Below are 23,272 nucleotides of genomic sequence, written 5' to 3'. Positions count from 1 at the left end.
TGGTACGGTATGTCCACTAGACTGATGCAAAATTTGAAATTTTTGCTCCACAGTGTTCAAATGGTTTCAAATCCGGTCCTGATTAGCCTCTTTAAGTTTAAACTCATTTGATAACAAACTGACTTGGCAAAAACCATTTGGAAATTACAATGGGAAAACAAATAGTCTTCTAGCCATTTTACATATTGTACTGTTAACAAATTCTATTGCCATTCTTATGGGAATTTTTATCAGCTACAACTTTGCAGGAGATCTTTTTTCAGCGAAACGTCAAATTAAATAGTTATCAATTGTTAAAGAGATTGATAATATTATGGCAAGATTAGGCAACTGTATTGTGGGCAACACTGTACTCTGCAGTGTGACATAGTAGCCTTGATTTTGTTCTCTTTTTACGCACCATAAACACCAATGCACACTGGGACAGGAACCGTAATTAGCAAGACAAAACCTCTAGCGCATTTGGTTTGCATTATATTGAAATGGTGTATTTGGCAAAGTTTCTCGGTTTAACATGCTTCTTCATCTGGCAATGGAAATTAGTTCCAAATTTATCCGCATAGATGGTGCTGCGATACAAACTTTCTTATCTCACATGCTAGAGGTTTTGTGTCTTCGGCAAAGTTGTAGAACATTAAAAAATATTAAAAAAAATGCTGAAGAACTCAAAGTTCTAGGTCTTTAAACAACAAAGATATAGTGAATATTGTAAAATTTAACTGAAATTTACGTTTTTTGTACTATTTCCCATACAAACGACAAACCCTTCATTTTTAACGCAGTGTATCGTTTAAGTCGGATAATTTGCAAGTTTCAAGGAAGAGTTCTCAATGTTTTGGGTCGATACAAGCGAAATATTAGCCAAAATAGTGAAAATTACCATGATTTTCATAATCCGGTGTCTCGAAAAGTAGCAACTTTTAGCAAAAAGTCATTTACTTTCTGAAATGTACCATTTATCATCAATCAAAGGTGAAAGTTTGCCGGACATATAATTTTATATATTTGAGATATCTGAATTCATAGACTACAATGTTTATTCAAGCAGCGTTCGCCAACGCACGGCTTGCTGGCTGCATGCGATGGAAACGATAGAATATGTCTCTTATGCTTCGCTAGCTGCACGTTGGCGAACGCTGTACTAATGTGTGATGAGATATCTTGATTCAAAATATTTTTTTTAACTCTAACAACTACCTGTTATCTTGCATTGTCGATTATTGCAACCGCATTTGCACGGGTCCTGGAAATTGCTTTTTCTTGGTCTGAGGAAACTGTTTCTGCACTGTCATCACCGGGTCAGAGGTCAGCAAAAGTCGATGGAATACGTCCTCGATTTTTGCAAGACGACTGAATTGTCGAGAATGGTACTCCCGATATTTTCTGATAACGTGCAGCTAGCGAAGCATAAGAGACATATTCCATCGTTTCCATCGCATGCAGCCAGCAAGCCAGGCGTTGGCGAACGCTGCTTGAATAAACATTGTAGTCTATGAATTCAGATATCTCAAATATATAAAATTATATGTCCGGCAAACTTTCACCTTTGATTGATGATAAATGGTACATTTCAGAAAGTAAATGACTTTTTGCTAAAAGTTGCTACTTTTCGAGGAACCAGATTATGAAAATCATGGTAATTTTCACTATTTTGGCTAATATTTCGCTTGTATCGACCCAAAACATTGAGAACTCTTCCTTGAAACTTGCAAATTATCCGACTTAAAAGATACACTGCGTTAAAAATGAAGGATTTGTCGTTTGTATGGAAAATAGTACAAAAAACGTAAATTTCAGTTACATTTTACAATATTCACTATATCTTTGTTGTTTAAAGACCTAGAGCTTTGAGTTCTTCAGCATTTTTTTTAATATTTTTTAATGTTCTACAACTTTGCCCAAGACACAAAACCTCTAGCATGTGAGATAAGAAAGTTAGTATCGCAGCACCATCTATGCGGATAAAATTGGAACTAATTTCCATTGCCAGATGAAGGCGCATGTTAAACCGAGAAACTTTGCCAAAGACACCATTTCAATATAATGCAAACCCAATGCGCTAGAGGTTTTGTCTTGCTAATTTCAGTTCCTGGCCCAGTGTGCAATGTTGTCTGCTGAACAGTTGATTGAGCATAATCATAAGACATCAGTGACTTGATAATTTTTGTTCCTTACAATTGATCGAAAAGTGGTCTTCAACAAAGTTGTAGCTGAAAACAAGCTCAGCTACCAATTTCTAAAATAGAGTGAACTTTTGAATTTTGAGATAGATTCGAATCGAAATTATGGTTTCTTCATAGTAATTCCCATATAAACTTCAAATGGTTTGTACCAAGTCAGTTTCTCACTAAATGAGTTCAAATTTTAGAAGGCTAATCAGGGCCCAATTTGGAACCGTTTGAGCACGGTGGAGCGGAAATTTCAAATTTTACATCAGTATAATGTCCACGCATCCTTCCACCCCTGTAGATTCACGAAATCAATCGCTGTTTAAATAGATTGATTTAAACTCGGATCATTTCACAAAATCTTATTGGTGGCAAATGCAACGCAGCAAGCTTGGCCGTTTTGACATTTGTGTAATGCGTTACCTAACCTAATCATTTTCCAGGATGCTTTCTCGTACTGGCTGTGTTTGTGTTAGATTACATTGGATTAGATTAGGAAGGGAAGGAACCACCAGGGCACCCAACTATACCAAAATGGATGGGGAAAGTGGGATCATCAACTCCCTGTCTTTAAAATTTCATGAATAGAGGGCGGGCTCTTCTACCCACTCATTGGGGCATCCTCCTGTTGGATGGCTTGTTTTTTGATCCGTTGTATGATTTTGCTGTTGGAAGGACATTCTCATTCATCCCGTAGATCTTTCTTCTTCTTATTCGCATTTCAAGCTTATTGCTTAGTGCATATTAGCTTATTGCGTGCTCTCAACTTAGTGTTCTAAATGCCCTTCCACAGTTATTAATTGAGAGCTTTCGATGCCAATACCAATGCATGAATTTGTATATTGTTTGGCAAGCACAATGATACTCTATGCCCAGGGAAGTCGATAAAATTTCCAATCCGAAAGATTCCCTCGACCGGACCGGGAATCGAACCCGTAGATCTACCCAATCCATTTTTGGCCCTTCATACAATAACAGATTGAGTAAAATTAGAGGATATTAAGCTTTATCAAGCCGAAAAGCGAGGACAGGCCACTGCTACTGACAGGAGTCTTGCTACAATGAGTGGTAGTTCCATATCATCATCATCATTATCATTATCAAGTAATTCTCAGACTTCCCAAGGAGGTTGTGAGAAGAATTGTACTGGGATTGTAAGGAGAATAGCAGGTGAATTTTAAGGAGAATTTCAAGAGAATTATAATTAGGATTTAAATGGTGTTCTGAGGATAATTAAAAAGGAATACTGTCAAAGTTTGAGAAGAGAATTATATGGAAGTCCCGAGAAAATACCAATGGAATCGTATTCTGAGGTTAAATAAAATAATTGGAGGCGAACTTAATAGAAGTTCTGAAAAATTCAGAAGCGAAGTAAACTTCAATATTAATGCAATCTTATCTTCATGATAGTTCTAAAGAAATGCTATGTCGAGTTAAATGGAAATTATGAGAAGAGTTTCAAACAAATTCCAGGGTTATTACGAGAAGAGTTTCAAGGGAATTTTCTGATAAATTAAAGGTGAATTTTGTGATATTTATAAGTAATTCAAAGAAAAAATGCAACACCTTCTTTTGTGTATAATTTTTGTTATTGCATGGATAAAAATTGATGAAATTTTGAGTAAAACTGGTTTAGAGCGTAATGGTTCATATGTGCAAAATCTCGTCACAATCTGTGAAGTGGTTATCGAGATGACTTCCAACCAAGTAGTGCTTCGACAAAAAATTATGGGAGCGGTCGTGGAAAATCCAGGCCATTCCCACATCACAATACAGTTTGGAATCGACAATTCGACCGTGTCACGGGTGGTAAAATCGTTCAAGGAGGCCCAGAAAACCCAGCGGTGAGCTGGCAGTGGAAGAAAAGAGAAGACGACCGACCTCGTGAACGCAACGAAGGTGAGGGGTTACTTCAAGCGCAATCCGAACCTTTCGATTCGGGACGTGGTCAAGGAGGTCAATTCTTCCGTCTGGTTCGTCCAGCAGACAATGAAGCGGGCCGGACTTCATGTCTTCAAGGTAAGGAAGGCACCTAACTGAACCGATAAACAGAATACGGTTGCCAAATCCCGCGCCAGGAAGCTGTACCGCGCGTGGTTGGTGCAGCCGAAATGCATCGTAATGGACGACGAGACGTACATGAAAGTGGACGCCAAGCAGATCCCTGGCCTGGAGTTTTTCGTTGGTTAGTCCCGCCTGGATGTTCCGGAGAAGTTCCGGAAGAAAAAGGTCGACAAATATATAAAGAAGAATGTCTCCAGAAGCGCCTGCTGTCCTTCCTCCGGTCCCACGAAGGTAACACTGTGTTTTGGCCGGATCGTGCCATTACGCGAAACCGGTGATGGAGTGGTACGAAGCCAACGATGTTGTTTTTGTGCCGAAGGAGGCAAATTCGCCAAACTCGCCAGAACTTCGCCCTATAGAAAAATTTTGGGCGATCATGAAGGGCAAGCTCCGGAAAACAGGGAAGGTCTTCAAAAACGACAACTTCAGTGGCAGGATGAAAGGCGGTTAGATACACCCATGTCAGATTTTCTTCCAGAGATACAGTTCACACAAAGCCGTTGGAGGACCTTGTACCACATGTAGTCGAGTTGATTTTGGATGTGATCGGCAGACCAGAGTTTCCGCGACGTATTTTGAATGTTTTTTTGTCTGAATTCAACCTGTCAATCATGGGCCACTTTGAAGCTAATATACTAATAGCTGCCAGTTGAATTTTTCAGCGAGGGTAGTAAAGGCGAGATTCAAGTTACTGATGTCGGACTTCATCGATTCCATTGCCTTGGGTAAGGCGAGACAACTTCTCGTTATGTCAATTCATTATGTCCCGAAAATGACAATTTGAAAATAGTTTGTCTAAATCTGTGCCGGAAAGGCCAAACTCATTAATTTAAAATTAATGTTGCTACATATTTAACGAAATCTTCAACAATCCATCATTATTTATTGAATATAATACATTTGAATATTACGTCAAATTTGCAACATAAAGGCTGACTAAAAGTAAATAGGTACGCCCCTCGCGCACCGCTAGCACGCCTCTAGTGTTGGGAATCGAAAATCTTTGACAATGGTTTGTTTACACTTCTATAAACAACAGCTGGTGCAAGTTTGATCAAAGTAGTCGATCGCGTTCAGAAATAACGTTAAACGGAACTCGATAGAAGAAAAAATATTGTGCATAACCACAAACACAAGCTGGCTAAAGTGCTGAAGATGCGGAAAAGAACAGTTTGTCGAGTGCTCAAAACCTACAAGGAAACCCTGAGTGTGGAAAGGAATTAGCGGACCTACGAAAAAACTGTAACCAAGGATCGTCAGCTGCGCAGCAAGGTGTTGAGGTGCGTTAAAGCCAACACCGGTCTTTTGATTCAGCAATCGACTAAATTTTCAATAGCAACCAAAAATATCCATAAGTAACGTCCCAATAACGCGTTCATCTAGATAAAATTGATAAATAGCAGATTTTTAGCGATGGGCCCAATCTTAGATCCACAGGCCAACATTAGAGACATTTGTGCCATTCCTTTGTTTTCACAAAGCGCAACAAAACGCTTCAAATCCATATTTTGTTATTTACCTGCATCGCATTGTTTCTCGTTAGACCAAGTGTCTACCTTTTCAACTACGTCAAATTAATGTGATTTTCTTTCGTTCAGGTCGTGTCGCTTCAAACGACACTTCGTCTACGACGGCACGACCATGGATGACGACAACGGTGATGATAACGTGCGAGGAATGAGTGTGTCTGGAGAATGGAGGATGAAAATATGTGATTTGTGCACACCACAGGAGGAATTTTTGCCCTTCTGGTGAGGTTTCAAGAAAAAAACGACGACGACGACGTGGATATCGAGATCGAGTGTTTGGGTCTGTCGAGGAAGATGAAGCATGTTTGTCTTTCGATGACGTGAGATTGAAAATTTCTGACAGTTTCTTATTTTCGGTAGTCAAAATTTACGTGTCGATGCCCAAAGCTTAAATCTTTTTCACGGCACTATTTTTGAAAAAAAAAACTGCATTGAGGCAGCCAAACCCATTCACACGACTCAATTTAACGACCCCATCGCCTGCCAAAAGTGCACATCGTCGTCATTGTCGATTATCATCCACTTATGAACTTCCATTTAATTGCTATTATCAACGACGTCGGTCGATAAGTCTGGAACGGCGTCAGAAACTCAATATATCTCTCTCCTAAATGTACAACCAACTGCCAAGATTATTCATAGGATAACGTTTCGGAAAATTGGAACCGGGCTAATAACAACAATGCAGCTCGAACCCTCCGAGGAGGGAAATTCTCTCCATTGTCATTTTCCCCGTGCACAAGTCGGGTAGCATGAAGCAAAGCCAGCAAAGGGGACGGAAATGTGCCGAATACTTCAAGAGGAGTTATAAAATCCCGAAGGGGGAAGCAAACGATTAAATAATAAATAACATCCAATAAAGTTCTGATGGCAAACGGCGGTGCGGGACGAGTTTTTCCGGGACGAATAGATTGTGTAAAACTTAATCGTCGAGTCATTACCGGGAAAAATTGAGTGGATGAGATTTGATTGCACGGCTGAGCATGGATGGTCGGTTGGTTGTAGTGGATTGTACTTTTGGTTTCTCGAAATTAGCGCAACCATTCATCTTTAAACGAAGGGTAATGAGGGGTACAACCCTAAGTCGCTTCAATGCAATGCAGAGATTGGGTGTAGGTTTCTTCGAATTAGAGGGGTGCATTTAAGTAACTCTGCAACAGCCATATTGATACAATCACTTGCTGCTTTAAGGAAAACTGAAACCGAACAATGATGGACATCATCGCACTTTGTAACGCACGCATAATTTGTCGATTTTTCCTCCAATTAAAAGCATTAATAAACCTGGATTCCCAAAGGCGTGTGACACCACGGCAGGTTTCCGATTCCGATTTCGAAAGGTGATGTCGTAAATTTATGGCGTCCGATCGATCGTCGAGTTTGACTGAGATATCGGGTTACACTACAGTTTCCACCAACCGATCGATCGATCGTGATGGTCATCATTTCCATAACTTGCTATTTTGCATATTGAATCGAAATCTTCGAGAACGCTGCTTTCCTTCCATAGCGGGTGCGTCGCCCGTTGAAAACCTAATGGTTCCAATATCAGGTTTTTCAGTGAGGTGTTTGGTGGGTCATTAAATTAATTATTGCCGAATTAGATTGCTCTGGCAGGATTGGTGATACGAGTGGGCATTCCTCCGGGTTTGCAGTTCCCAGCCATAACAGTTTTGAGGAATGTGATAGCTTGAATGAATTTGGCGGATGGTGAATGAACCGAATGACGGGAAGTGATCGTGGGAACGTTGGATTGGACGTTTCGTTGATCTTGATGGACGATGGACGCAGCTCAAGAAGGATTTGTATCGAGGGCGAAACCATGTGTCCCTAGTAAATTTAGGATGATGTTTTTCAAACTGGCTTTAACACTTTAATCGAGCTTTCACCTGCTCTCAACTTAGTGTTTTTTGTAGCACGTCCACTGTTATTAATCAAAAGCATTTCTATCACAATCAATGCATGAATTTGTACTTTTTTGAGTCAAGAAAATGTCCAGTACGAGAGATTCCCTAAATTGGACCGCCCTCTCCGGCTTGATAATACCGCATCATTACTGTCTACGCTATCTCAGACCAAAAATTTGGGTTTGCAAAATCCGAATTTGTAACTGTTATTCATATGCATGTAAATCGTTCAATTTGCAGAAATTAGTGATTATAATCAACTGATGATTTCTCTCAAACCTACGGTTAAGATTTAATTAGTGTTAGTTGTTAAGTTCAAACTAAGCTTCTTTTCTGCTCCGGTCCAAATTTCATCGCTTCAGATGCTGCTGTAGGGTTTTTGATCTAATTTTCGTCCTACTTAGCACAACCCGCGCTTTACCTCTCTTTTCTGAACGAGTTTAAACAAAAAATTGAATATTTCTGTCAAAGATGACTTTTAAATTTATTCACGATTCCATACAATTTCATTTGATAAAGAGCCACAAATTATTGAGGTATTTTTGAAAATATAATACTGCTTCTTGATTCTAAATTCGTCCTACGAGTTTCAATTCCGTCCTAACGCATTGAAACGTCTTTAGATTTTCTTCGTCCTACGGATAAACGTAGAAAAAGGGGATTCGCTAGGAGCGCTTCTTTTGTTTTGAGAACAATGAGCGTAAATATTCACACAATGCGCTCTAACAGGATTTATGTTGTAGCTAATGAACGAACGCATCGGAACATACCTATAATTGATTTGTGCACGGTGAAATCATTGATATTATTGATCTTTTTTGATCGATGGAACGGAAATAGGCGATTACGGCGAACTAGCGTTTTTTAGATTTCCATCCGCTTCAATCTTCTTTTGATACCCGGTTTCACCTTCTTTATCGCCGTCTTCTTCATCCGTGTTTGTGCTTGTATTCACCTCTACTTCATCCTCTGCGTAACCATCTTCTTCTCAATCTTCTTCTGCTTTCTTCGCATCATCTTCTGTCATCTTCATCAGCTTCCATTTTTGCCTTTAGGTAGCGGCAACTCTTCTCCTTTGTATTCTTGATTTTCCTTCGTTCTTCGCTTGATCATCTGCCCCGCTTTCTTTATCCTGTTCTCCATTCGTGTCTTCTTCTGCTCCCTATTTGAATGTTTCTTCCCCATAATCCTCTGTTTTCTTCTGTTGTCCTTAACGTCCTCTGAATCCGTTTCTCTCTTTTCCTCGTTTTCACAATGTTTGATAGATATTAGCTTCATGCAGGAACTTCAGTAACCGCTTTTCACTGTCATCATCGTTGCATAGTGCCGTCTAAAGACTAGTTGGATCGACCTCATGTTTCGTCCTGACTGCTTCAAATTTTCTGCAGTGTAGAATTACGTGTCGGACATCCATAACCGTTCCACAGCATTCGCATGTCGGTGGCGATGGTTTCTTTAATAGAAATTCATGTGTCAGTCTAGTATGGCCGATGCGCAAACGAGTAAGTACTCGCTGGTCGATCCACTTTTTCGTGTCACGTTTTATCTCCTTGAGCTTGACTTCTGTAAGTTGCGCGCATCGTGCCTCCCACTGTTGACGGACGGCTTCGTTCATGCCGGATGCCGGCGTGGCCGGGAACCCAACAAAAGTGAATCGGACGGTTCCGAAGCAGACATTCAATTTCTTGGATCCAGGGATGCTGCGATTTGACACTCTCTATTGCTGAAAAACAGCTAGCCGAATCGGACAGAATGATCGCGTCAATTATTGTACTCGCCTCGGTGACAGCCGATTTGATCGCATAGGCCTCCGCCGAAAAAACGCTACATTGACACGCTGCCGCTGAATACTCCTGCTCCTACTCTGTCTTCACACTAGAACCGTCGGTATAGATAGCCGTAGCATGGTGAAACCGGCTTGCCAGTAACTCCTGAATGATGGGACGCACTGTATCTGGAGGATCTTCTGCTTTCACCTGTCGTTTCACGTCCCAAACAATGCGTGGCTTGCCCATGTAACAATCTAAATGCTTGGAAGATTTATTCTTATTTTATCATTGTTTTATCATAGCATCCCTTGCAGCCTGTGGTTGTATTACGGTTTTGTGTGCTTGTCATAAAACCAGGCCGTTAAGTCGTCTATAAAACTGTTTTATAACTACTAAATTAAAACTCAGACTCCATAGTTTTAACAGTAGCTGTAAGGTGGTTCTGTATCACTTCACTGTAGAATAAAACCAAAACAAAACATCCAATTATGTTTTATGGCATACTTTTTATGACCGATATAAAACTTTAAGTAGTCTTAGACCTTCATTAAAGCCTCATTACAGCTATCATCTTTATCAGAGGCCTAAGATTCACAGATAAGAAATATACTACAACAATTACAAAAAACACTCTGACAATTTTTACCAATATAAAAAAAAATCTATTCAGATACATGAAATGAAAACCCCTTCAGTGCTTTTGAACACGATGAAGATGAGACGATCGCCAATATGAAACTCCTGGAGGATCTACAGTTATGGGCTACCTCATATAACATAAGGCACAGTGCGGTGAAGGAGCTCCTAAAAATATTGAACAAGCGGCTTTCCGATACAATTCCGAAAGATCCACAAACCCTTCTTAAAACAACGCAGACAGTTTCACTAAATCCGGATGGAGATGGCCAGTATTGGCATCACGGTTTTAAACCTTGTATTGAAAAAGCTTTTAGTGGATCCAATAAGCATTTCTTACATCTTGATTACAAGAGAAAATAGGAGGATCACTTGGAATGTTGACTTTTTGACAGGTTGCCATGGTTTTTGTTTTGTTTTGATTCGCTGTACCGAATAAAACCAGCAAGCTAGTTAGAGAGCTTAAATATAACGTAACGCTCTCAATTTGGACTACGAAATGCTAAGATACAACCATTAGGTTTATGTTATGCCATATAATTCCTAAGAGCCTAAGTACAACCCGCACTTTACCTCTCTAAATCTATTTACATAAAATGTAATGTTTCTGCCACAGATGACTTCTAAATGTATTCATAGGGTGTCCCAGAAAGTATACACATAGTTTATTATTGGAATAAAACAGCGTTATGTTAATGAACACAAATTTTTATTTCAGATAAGGTAAAGGCTCCAATATTGACCATGATCCTAATTTTACCAACTTTTGACGATATTTCGCGTTGTTTAAGATGTTCAGTTGCGTTCAGTTAGTTGGTATTTAAAAAAAATCATATTCAGCGGTGTACATAAACATTTCGACCTCAAAATAGGAACCTATGGTAGATAACCTTTTCGTGGTACGATACGGGATGTAAGATCTACCACCGATTTCTAGTCCTGACTTCTTCAAACTTGGGGAACAGGATTTTTCAGTAATCAAGGAAACACATCTTATTCCTTGTTACTTTTTATGCCTTGTTGATAGTGACAAGACTTGGCTTTGTCCACCGAGGATGATCTTGAAACAAGGAAAAATGAGTTAGTTAGTCTTCATCTATATGATTCCTAACCTTCTATTCGTTGTTCCCTAGTTTGAACTGGTTAAGACTAGGGTTCTGATGCATGGTCATGATCGGTGTCATTCCTTAATTTTGTTGCTAAGGAATCCAATTTTGACTGATAAAGGGGCGCGCCTTTGGAGGGTGTTTCAACACTCCGATGGGTATAACGAGCGGGACCTTTCAATTAGAGTCGGATCCTTGCGATAAATGCAAGAATGACAACCGTAAAAAAAAAAATCAAATAGGGGAAATGTCTCTAATGTTGGCCTATGGATCTAAGATTGGGCCCAGCGCTACAAATCTGCTATTTATCAATTTTATCCAGATGAACGCGTTATTGGGACGTTACTAATACATATTTTTGGTTGCTATTGAAAATTTAGTCGTTTGCTGAATTTATGTATGGGCCCAAATTAGGGATACTTAGGCCGACATTACCTGCATTTAAGTAATACGACATGCCCTAAACCAAGGACACGGGATATACTACAATAGATCAACTTACTGGTCGCAGTGGTGTTAGGTCCCGAACAGAGGAAAGAAAATGGCCAATACTGGTGCACTTCCCCTATGTGTTCTCTTCAGTGTTCTCTTTCAATTGGGTGAAAATAATCCGCAGTTCCTTTAATCGTATGTCAAGGAGCGAACTTTTGATCTGACGCTACCCATGAGCTTCAGCACAGATTCCTTGGCGATAATTTTGGTCACTTTTGTCCAGTCTTTTTCAAATTCTTCGGTTGAATTAGCTGCTTTAAAGTGTTTCCGTAGATATCACTTGGAAAGGGCCCAAAAAGTTTCGATTGACCGGCACGTATTGCACATTGTTTCCTTTGTACCAAGCTACCGTGTCTTTCGAATAGTGCATTGACACCAAATCGGACCAAAATAGACCTGGGCCATCATGTTGACGGGTCATGGGCCGCAGACGCCGATTCAAACTCTCCCGAACGTATATTTCAGTATTCATCGTCTCTTTCGTCACAAATGGCTCTGACAACTTGCCACACTCACTTATCGCTTGCCAAATCATGGCCTTCTTACCAAAATTTTCAGTTTTGACAAATTGACGTATCGGCATCCTCAACTTCCTGACCATCACGGACTGTGATGGTGTGGTCTCCCGGAAGCTTCTTGTGTAGTAAAATTTGACGTATGTTTCATCCTGGGTACTGCGGAGTCGACAAATTTTATTTTGCAAGCCAATGGAAAACTGCTTGAAAATTTTCTCAAGTTTATAACTGGTTTGCTCTTTCTCAGTTGATTCCCGCCAAAATCTCTGAGCCAGGAGTGCTTGAGCCCCCATGACTCTATCAAAGTTTGTTTACGTACATGTTTCGCAAAGGATTGTTTTACTGTAATTGAAAACTCAGCTGCCTCATAAAAGTATGCTGGTTTTTATACTTTCATCACTGAGTCTGTTTGTTTTTATCTTTGAGCTTAAAATTAAGAATGTGTAATGAAAAAGTATACATCCTTTTTATGAGATTACAATGCTTGACGATAATAACAGAACAGTAACTGCATTTGCTGCTTCTGAATGTTTGGCTCCCAAGTGACAAGCACCTTGAGTGAGTCCGCAGTACTCAGATTTCATCGTCCGTTATCACGCCACTTTTCCACACAGCAGGCTATCATATAGCTTCCGAGCCCTCGGTTTGACGGGATGAGGCTGGTTGCTGATTCCATTTCCACTTTTTCTGCTTATTGAACGATTTCAGCCCGTTTCTTGCCTAGGCACGTTGGACGTTACTTTTAAATGTTTCAGTTTTTTATAGGCTAAATCTCGAACAGAGGCACTTTTCTTACTGACGAAAGCTTGGTGATCTTCTGGTCCACTTTTCGGTCCACCAGTCCCGGTTTACGGCCAGATTTCGATGTGTCCTCGAAGGTAATTTCTTCACCGAACTTTCGGATGCCAGTTTGGACTGCTCCATTTGCGCCAACTTCGTTGCTGATATGTTGGGAATAAACATTACACTTGAGCAATAAGTAAACAACAACACACATCGATGAACAGCTGATAAACTTCATCGGGGTAGAAAATGGCGGTGAGTTGAAAGTGTACTTATTCTTTCTGGGACACCCTATACCTTCCAGTTGGATTTGATAAAGTGTTATAAATTGTATATATTTTGTTTTGGTGGGCTTCGTGGTCGTACGAGTAGCGGCGTCACCCGTCGTTCAGGCGTAATTGTGTGTGCCACGAAATAAGGGTTCGATTCTAGCTGCAGCCGCTGAAACTTTTGGTTAAAAGATTTTTTTTTTCCTACTGGTCTACTGAACGTTGTGTGTTGTACGTTGTCTAATATATGTGTTCAGTCTATGCAACTTCTGGTTGAAGACGGTGTCCCCTGTCTTTTCATAAATACAACACGACTTGCTCATTCCAAATTCGCCTACGGGTTTCATTTTCGTACAAATGTTTAGAAAAGTTCCAGAACAAATAGAAAAAAAAGTAGAATGGTCTGTGCCTAGGAACACGAACGGAAGCTTAACGTAGGACCGCTAGTGGACGGAAAATATGTTGAGCCTTTAGTTCTTTTAATTGACCGATAATCTATTATCTTAACTCTTTCCGTTTTTGAATTGATGGACCTGAAAAGGACCGGATGTTTTTCGAATGGTGGCCCTGAAAAGGACCGGTTGTTTTTTCTGGTGTCCTTTTGATCTTTTGGGACGGCTACCGTGTAGCTGATAAAAAAATAGTGATTATTAATACCTGTAATTTTAAAAGTTTGTTTGTTAAATTCTGGTAGATGATATTACCACCGACGAACCGACGTGTCAGCTCATAGAAGCGACATCCAAATTCTAGCCCAAGACGCCATATTTAAAATACGTTAAACACTACCGCCATCTACTCATCCGATCGCGTCATATCGTGACCAAGGACACGAACACACGTAACATTTATATTGACATGGTTTGCGTCTCACCTCGTTTGACAGATCTGATCGCCCGTTTGACAGATCGAATCGCTAATTGGATAAATCGAATTGTGGACAAACGAAATGCTCCAGTGGCATGTAGGTTCGTCGGTGATATTACTACTTAACTATATCACCGGTGCCCTTAGATTTTTTCGCAAATTTTCTCACACATACGTCTCTTATCGATGATATGTGCTTACCTCTCAGTATGTTCAAACTTTCCTATATATCAGTAAGTATAGGCCGATGGTAAGAGAAATAGGTGATGAATACTGTACATCTAAGATCTGGAATATGTAGCGCAAAGGCCGTGAGTGGTCGGATCATACGTGTTTGCTCTTAGTTCTTTTAATTATTCGAAAATCTATAATCTTAACTCCTTCTGTATTTATTTGGTGGTCCTGAATAGAATCGTTTGTTGATTTTTCGTGGTGTCCATCGAAAGGGTTGTTGATGTTGGAGGGTACGGAACGAAAAGGTACTAATCACTGTTGCCTTTTGGCGCTATTTGTTGATATTGCTGTTGTATTTGCTTCAGTGGATGGAGAACTAACACGAAATGCTTATACGTGCTACCGATTGACGTTTTGGGAAGGTTTAGAGCTGGATGATTTACGCAAGTTTATTCTCTCACGGAGACTCAATGACCCAAACCTGATAGTGATTTTCCGAGCACTGCTATTGGCACTGATTGACGATTCTTTGCTGATATTTCTCTCCATGGTTCAAAAATATTTCAATTTTGTGAACCTGTTTTACCGCCCCTGGAGATCTTAAAAGAAATTCTATAGCGTAGAAATATAGTGGCCCTGAAAAAGTCCATTTGGGATCTAAGAGATTAACATGCTGGTGCTTTCGGGTATGGCGTGCTTACACCATTGCACAGTGGTTGATCAATGTTGTAGTCAGCCTAACGGAACGACTGCAGTGCAACGTCCGAAAGATGGTGAAGTTTTTTTTTTCTCAAAGAGCCTCCGATGTCCGCGTCCTTCAGGGTCCTACCAAATTTGTGGTGACCATCTCCGTTGCAAATGAAACTGCCGTTTTGGATCGAAGCGAACAAACTAGTGTACTTGGGTAACTCCAGAGACAGCGTATTCAGGCTGTGAACCATTTGCCGAGTTAAATTTAACTCGTGGTTAAAAGTGACATTTCGAAAGTTATTTCTTGTGTTTGAAAATCCCCGTGCTGTCAGTCGACCGGTTTTCGAGCCACGGTTGTCAAAATTTAACTTCTTGTCTGTCAGAAATAACCATGCTCGGATAGCAGGGTTAATCGATAACTTTTTATCTGTAAAATTTTAACCAAAAGTTAAAAAATTCGCCAAATGGTTCAGAGCTTCAGTTGGCTTTCCTGGCAGCAGTATTACACAGGTGATCATTGTAGTCAAACTCAGCTGTGTAACGTTCGAAGGATGTTGTTGCCGTGGGTAATGCTTCTCATTCAGATGTCCACGTCCACTTTCTGGGTCTTTCTAATTGGTTTTTTTCCTTGATTTGTTTTCCGTCGATCTTGTTTTCCGTGCTGAACACCAATGCTACCGACGCCAGGGAGGCACCTCCCACACCTGGACCCTACCTATCGACCCATCAACTCATGAACCGGGGACCAACGGCTTTACTTGCCTTCCGAAGGAAGCCGTGATCAGAGATGTTATGCCTCAGAACATACCGGCGGTGCCAACTGGGATTGAACCCACGACTGCTGGGGTGAGAGGTAATCACGCTTACCACTACACCACCGGCACCGCTGGGTGATTTCTAATTAGTTGTGACGACTGTCCCCACAGCTATGGAATTGCAGAATTGCAGCTGATCACGTTCACTGAATTACAGTATGTTTTAAGTGAACGTGATCAGTTGAAATTCTGCTGATCAACTCAGTTGAATTCAATTGGCTTGAAAAGTTAAGCCTGGTTCAACTTTTAGTGAGTTGATCAAATCAGTTGAATGGCATGGTTTACACGTTCTATTCGCGTTCAAGTCAGTTGAATTCACCCCCGAGTATCTAGACAGAAAATCTTAGTTTCACGTACCCACTTACAAATTGTAGATGTCTCCACCGTACGTAAACAATGGGTTCAGCCATCGTTGGTGGCACAACTTTTTTCACATCAGAAAACATGTTGTTGTTTCACTTCATGTGGACGTCGAAAGCAGGCCAAGAATAAATTTTGAGTGAGACGTATTACTGATGTTGCATTATTTTCCTCATATCTTGGAATTTAATCGATTTGATGAAATCAAAATTCATTATTTGGTCTGGTTTGGGTAATTCCTCGGGGGCATCTGGGACATGCCCGGAACTGACCAATGTGATCCACGGCGCTCGAAATGGCCACAATTGAATTGGTTAACATATTTTGAAGTAATTTGTTTTGTAACATGATAGGTTTTATTCCATACCGGTCAAATTTAGTATCATGGCTCACATTCCCCAAAACATGTTCCTGCCACATTTCCAACACAAGTTGACCGATTCTGAATTTGTTCATTAAAGCTCTATGGGATCATGATACTTTTCATTTGGTGGTTGTTGCTTGCAATTCGCATTAGTTATTACCGATAAATACGACTTAGCTCCAAAAATGCATGTCTATCGGAAATAGTTGACCGATTCTAAATTTGATCAACATCATTCAATGTGACCATAATACTTTTTGTTAGCTGGTTGCTTCGTTTAGATCGCGAATTTCGCGATTTTCGGGTCTTGTTCCGTCCATATCTTCGAGACCAGTTCTTCGATTGAAAATCTATTAATCAACACCCGCATTAACAATAACCATAAGAAGCGCCTAACCACCAATTCGGATTATCATACTAACTTTATGTGGTATGGTCGTACCATCTATGATATCGTTAGTGAATGGTACATGTTTATTGGGGCATTCTATATAATCATGATACCTTTCATTTGATGGCTGTTGCGTTCAATTCGGTAGAGTGGTTACCGAGAAATTCATTTAAGAAAAATATGTTACGCGCTCTCACAGATAGGCATTTTCCGATCCCGTTATGTTGAGTCGATTGGATAACTATGAGAAAAATATCAATGTTTTTACAAAAACAAAACTCAAAAACGTTTAAAAAAGAGTTGATCAAAAATAAGACCAATTGTAAATTTACTCCACCATTATTCGATTTGACAGAACCAGAGTACCAGAATTTTCGGGGTACATTGACATTATACTGGTGCTGTCAAATAGCTCCCGGGGTGGTTGAATTCAACTGACTTGATCAATTGACTAATTAGGCCCCTCCTTTTTGGAGTATTTTTCGTCAAAGCGTTCCTAGTTGCAAGTATATGGCAGCATTCACACCAGACCAAGACGTGCTTCTTCTTCTTCTTCTTGTTCGAACTTCAAGCTTATTGCTTAGCACATATTAGCTTATTGCGTGCTCTCAACTTAGTGTTCTAAATGCACTTCCATAGTTATTAATTGAGAGCTTTCGATGCCAATACCAATGCATGAATTTGTATATTGTATGGCAGCACAATGATACTCTATGCCCAGGGAAGTCGAGAAAATTTCCAACCCGAAAGATTCCCTCGACCGGATCGGGAATCGAACCCGCCGCCTCCGGCTTGGTAATACCGTGCCTTTACTGACTAGGCTATGAGGCCCCTTGGCCAAGACGTGCTCCAACCATGAATTGGATTTTTGTGAAAGAACAACTAGCGCTAATTGACTCTTTCACTCCAGTGCAAGTCGATTCCGACCGGATGACGGTGCCTATTGCGGGAAGCCTTTCCTCCGGTCGATGTAGGTGCATTCGTCGTCGTTTTCGAATTGGTGCGATACGTTCTGTTCCACACATGCGTCGTATCCGACGCTTATCCGTCCATTGCTCGAAGGTAAATAACGAAGAAAACGATTTGGCAAGCGATTTTATTACCACTGCTTTTCTCCTTCCTTCCATTCATTGGTGAAATGGTGAGCGGTAAACCGAGCGGTGAGCTCGCTAATGAGAGCATGCGCAGTGTGTCGTGTGTTCGATTTGCGCTCTATCGTTACGTCCGTGTTTGGGATTTTTCGTTACTGTCTGAATTTTGATTTTTTAATGTGATCTCCATTCATTAGAAATGTTTAATGGCTGAAACCTTGGACCGGTTCAAACATCTTCTCAAGAATCTTACTGAGAAGCAACACAAATTTTTCACTTGCGACACCAAAACTAAACGTCGGTTCTAGGTTGTCTCGAAAGGTCTACACACTAAGATTTTGTTTCCGTGTTTGGTAAATTTTACCGAAATCAGAACAGCTGAACGTTCGGTAAAACTTTGACCTTCACCTTTGGCTTTTGAATTTGAAAATAAGTTCCGAAAAGTTCAGCTGTTCAGATTTCGGTAGAAATTACCGAAGTCGGCGATAATTTCTAAGTGTGTAGTGGTGAATCCAATCAAATCAAATATGAACTGACAAAATTACTTGGAATTGAGCCAGTCCAATTAATCAATGGGGCTTCCCTTAGCTCAGTCGGTTAAGGCGCAGCTACAAAGCAAAACCATGCTGGAGGTGGCTGGGTTCGTTTCCCGATCCGGTCTAGGAGTTTTCCGGGTTGGAAAATTTCTCGACTTCCCTGGGTATAAAGCATGATTGTACTTGCCACACAACTATAATAATGCAAAAATAGTACAAACATCGAAAGCTCTCAATTACTAACTGTGGAAATGCATCTATAGAACACTAAGTTGAGAGCACGCAGCAAGCTAATATGCGACTACCAGTAATCTTGAAATACGAAGAAGAAGAAGGAGAAGAAGAAGTACTTTAAATGAAAATGAAATCCCGTCCTGGTGATTCGCGCAGCGGAATTTCTAATGATTTTTATTTAGTTCACTTTAAGTCTAGTAAACTAAACAACCTTAAGGTCTTAGAAAATGCTAGCATTATGCTCCATGTCCGAGTGACGTGAGAACATTTCAGGAATACTGGAGGAAATTTCCAAAACCTCACTCCAAATGACGACTGTCCTGGTGAAGGGCGATCATAAGAGATTTAATTGTTCAAATTGTGGTGAAAACCACAAATCCAATTTTTGGGAATGTAAGGCTTGCAAAGCGATCCTACAATCTCGTTCTTAGCAACAGGTAGGAAACGCTCCACGTTCCCGACCAGGTACTAATTTCTCTGCTGTTAACAACGGTCAACGAGGAACAAATTCTACATTCGTACCTGTAGGTACAAACAGCTCCCCTGCTTCAAAGTCTTCATCTGTACCTGCCGCTAACAAGTTCATAGAGCTGCCTATACTGCTATTGCAGCTGTTAAAAATCGAAATCAAAATTATAGCCAACATAATTCGAACGGAAATTTTGATGATTTTGACTTTGGTCTACGTGGAGTATGAACGGCCCCGTGTTAGTGAAAATGACAAGCAATTGTATTGTTCCTACTAATTCTGCTTGATAATGTCCCAGCCGATCGGAAATATCGTGAGAACTTTTCATATTTTTATTGCATTTCCAAAACTTCTTATCTTTAATAACCAAGCAAAATCCATTACATAATTGAACCACAGCTTAACCGAACCACCCGTTGGTAATTAGATACACTTAAATTTTACGACCATTCTCCGTTGTGCCGGGTCAGATTAGATAAATCCAACCAGCACGCTAAATCGTAGTATGTTTTGTAGGACTAGGCTCCTCTGAAGCATAATTTTCCCATTCTTCGGTTCCGTTCTTGTTAGGCTAGGAGTGATGGAATCGCGTTCTCTTTTCGTCTGTATATATTTAGCCGGTTGTGGTGGGTTAAAAATATATACATTGAAATAATTTTCCCGATACAATCTCCTCAGACTTTGCCTTGTTTTCACGAGCTGGCGAAGACCATGTGCAGACGATCAATACAGTCAAGGCTGCTATGGGAAATGAGTCCACCCCTCCTTAAAAGGAAGCCCTCTCTCGCGCCGGCAATAATTAGGCGGTTATTTATGTTCGTTTCCATTTTCCCGAATAAATTATCGTGTCTTTGTTGGAAGTAGCTACTTCTGGTTCCGTTGGAAAATTTTCGGTTACATCGGCCCAATTTACGCGCTCTCCATTCGGGCAAACAAAACAGTTTCAATTAATTAACTCTTGCCCCGAAGAGATCGATCAATTTGCGCTTCATTCGAAACTAATAATTCAATTTTCCATTTTCGCTGCACACACTCATTGCCGACTGGCGTGCAAATATTTTCCAAGTGATTAAGATTTTAATTGGGTTTATTGTTTGTTTATCTGCTCGACATCTAGCCGTGTACAACAGGCATCGGAATGAAGCGGCTGAAGGCAGGCTGTTCTGTACGGCTGTTCGTCGGTGCTCGGCTGGGTGGTTGAGCAGAATCGATTAATTTATCACGTAGCATGGTAAGTACACACACTCCATCACCCAGGGCCCCATTAATACTTCCACTTTGGGTTTGGTACTGCCAGATGACAGGAGGGGGTGCAGCGCTATGAGGTAATAGGCTCCCCAACCAAATTAATTAACTCACGAAAGAATGCTTGCTATGGCTGAGAAATGGTTCGAATTCCATAACCTTCAAAAATCGAAATATGATTTATTATTTTCATCTCTCTAAACGTCACATGCTCTAATTAATATGTTCATTGTTCACAAAAAAAAAGCTAAACATTTTATCGAACATACTTTCATACTCCACCTGCGTTTCCTTTTGTCTTCCTCTTGAAGAAAACTAAACAAACAATTTGGAACCCAAATCGAATAACATCTTAATTGGATGAAGTCCCCGTGCGAATCGTTCGGTCAGCCGGGTATCCTCCTCTGCGGGTGAGAAACTCCTAGCGTGGTCCATGCAAAGAAAATACAGACTGCTGCTGCTTCCCAACGACACGATTGCATTCCGACGGCGGACGAATCAGAGTCTCTCTCTCTCTCTCCCATTCCTTTACAAAAGCTAAGACACCTCTAACTAATAAAATTATCAAAAAGCCAGCAGCGAGCAACAAGCGAAACAAAAACACTTCCCAAACATGCGAACCATGCTGTGAGGAGGTAATTTATTTGTTTTAATTTTCCCTACACAGAGTTCACTCGCTCTCCTGTTGTCTTCCTTCGTTCCCTTCTTCAGCAGGATTCGCAGCTCACTGTTTTGTAGAGTTTGATCGGTTGTATTTAACGAGTCGTAGATACCTACATACATGCACTACTCGTCATAAGTATGGACTCACGTAGAAAGGTATTGCAACACTCATTTTAATATTTTATCACCATGAAAAGTTAAAATGTCTAACAGTGTTTGAAATTACCTCGGAAAGCACTGACGCTTTTCAGAAGTGTTTTAAATCACGTCAGAAAGCACTTAATCACTTAAAAACAGTTTGTAATCACATACATCGAAATAACTACGGAAAGTTATGAATCAATTGAGAATAATTTAGAATGACTTCGGAAACTACTGCATCACTTCATTAAAGTTTGGAATCACTTCGGAAGGTACTGAATCGCTTAATAAATTAACCACTTCATTCAAGCAGTTAAAATGACGATTACTACCACTCGAACTTTGAAATAAAACATTATTTTGATATTATTTGTTCTAGAACCACGAGAAAAGTAGCCAACATTTGTGCGTTTCATTAAAAATAAATATAAATTAATTAGTGCAGTTTTGTGAAATCGCTGGTAGAAAGTTACACCAAAGCTGCTTGACAAAGTGGTAAATTTATGGAATCACTTTGAAAAGTAGTTAATCACTGCATAAATGTTCGGAATCACTTCGAAAAGCACTGAATCATTTCAGGAAGTACTGAATAACTTTTGGAAAGTTCGAAACCCCTTCAGATAGTACTGAATCGCTGCTGTAAAGTTCGGACTGACTTCGGAAAGTACTGAATCATTTAAGAAATGTTTTCAACCACTACGGAAAGTAATCACTTCGGAATGTATTGTATTACTTTTGAAATGTTCGGTTTTACTTGTGAAGGTACTGAAACGATTCAAAAAAGTTTGGAATCACTTCAGAAAGTTGTGAATCACTTTAGAAATGTTCGAAGCTACTTAGGAAAGTACTGAATCATTTCGGAAAAGTTTGAGAATACTTGAAAATTTACTGAATTACTTCAGAAGAGTTTAGAATCGCTTTGGAAAGTACTGATTCACTTTAGACACATTTGGATTCTCTTCGGAAAGTACTGAATCATTCCAGAAAAGTTTGGAATCACTTCTGCAAGTACTGAAACACTTCGACATTAACGGAATCACTTCAGAAAAAAGTCGGAATCCCGTTGTAAAGTACTGAACCATTGCGGAAAGTTTGCTATCGACGACGACCTCAGCCGGGAAGACCAGATCCTCCAGGATGGCATCGTACACGGCAGTCAGGGTACGGGATCGTGGGCGCTTCTGCTTGTTGGGGTCACGACGGCCACGCTGAGGCTTGGGCAGGATACGGCGCTCGCCGATGAACACGACGTGCTTGCCGGAGAACTTCTTCTCCAGCTCATGAACCAGACGGGTCTGGACCTTCTGGAAGGCCTTCTGCTTGGGCACCGGCACATAGATCACGATAGCCTTCTTGCTGTTGAACTCGATCTCTCGAGCGCGGGTGATGTGCAGATCACGCAGTTGTGGCTTCAAGTCCGAGTTCATCTCCAGATCCAGGATAGCCTGGCCGATCTGACCCTCAAACGCATCAGGCTCGGCACCACCGGCCTTGATCACCTTTGATCCGAAAACCATAGCGAAAATAATTTACGTTCACAGTGAAATGTGTTCACTCGCACATCAAAGATGCCCGAAAAAAGAGCGAGAAAGGAGCAAAGTTAGTTCAAGAGCTGGTCGAGAAGTTACCGTCGAATTACATAATGGACTGGGTCCGTTTTAAGTGGAGCAAGAGTGGCACTCCTCTGAGAATCTTCACAGATTTCATGAACGACATCGTAGCCAACGCCTCCGAGGTATCAGAGTTTTCTACACTCTTTCTGGGCGACTCCCGCGATTCACAGCAATCTGTAAAAGGCAAACCAAAGCGGAAAGAGTTTATGCACGTGCACAACACCACTTCCGGTAAATCTGAATCTCCAACAGCATCTAACATTGCCAAGCCGTGCTTCGTTTGTAAACGAACGGATCACAAACTGCGTTTCTGTGACGACTTCAAGAAAAGCACCTTGGCAGACAGACTGAAGGTCGTGGAGCAACACAAACTCTGCGCTC

General features: G+C 40.6%; 2 protein-coding genes across 2 annotated transcripts in view; both read right to left on the bottom strand.

The window, feature by feature from the left end:
- Rsod (Related to Sod) overlaps positions 1–23,272 on the bottom strand; it is a 342,433-nt gene that overhangs the window by 249,064 nt on the left and 70,097 nt on the right. The window lies entirely within an intron of this gene.
- RpS7 (ribosomal protein S7) lies at positions 11,067–22,872 on the bottom strand. The gene is made up of 2 exons (XM_065223885.1): positions 22,353–22,872; positions 11,067–11,133 (listed from the first exon to the last, which is right to left on the bottom strand). Exons 1-2 carry the CDS (start codon positions 22,793–22,795, stop codon positions 11,067–11,069), a joined length of 510 nt encoding a protein of 169 aa, XP_065079957.1. The 5' UTR covers positions 22,796–22,872.

Source organism: Ochlerotatus camptorhynchus, unplaced genomic scaffold (assembly GCF_037179485.1).
Source record: "Ochlerotatus camptorhynchus isolate MF236.1 unplaced genomic scaffold, CSIRO-AGI_Acam_v1.1 ptg000201l, whole genome shotgun sequence".
In the NCBI taxonomy this organism is placed as follows: domain Eukaryota; kingdom Metazoa; phylum Arthropoda; class Insecta; order Diptera; family Culicidae; genus Ochlerotatus; species Ochlerotatus camptorhynchus.
This window is presented reverse-complemented; position numbering and strand designations above follow the sequence as displayed.

Excerpts from the sequence above, each read along its gene's own strand:
- RpS7 (XM_065223885.1), bottom strand. The coding sequence starts at position 22,795 with ATGGTTTTCGGATCAAAGGTGATCAAGGCCGGTGGTGCCGAGCCTGAT. Across the intron at positions 11,134-22,352 it reads AAACTTTCCGCAATGGTTCA|ATCATCCTCGGTGGACAAAG; the intron begins GTACTTTACAAC and ends CCTTGTTTCAAG.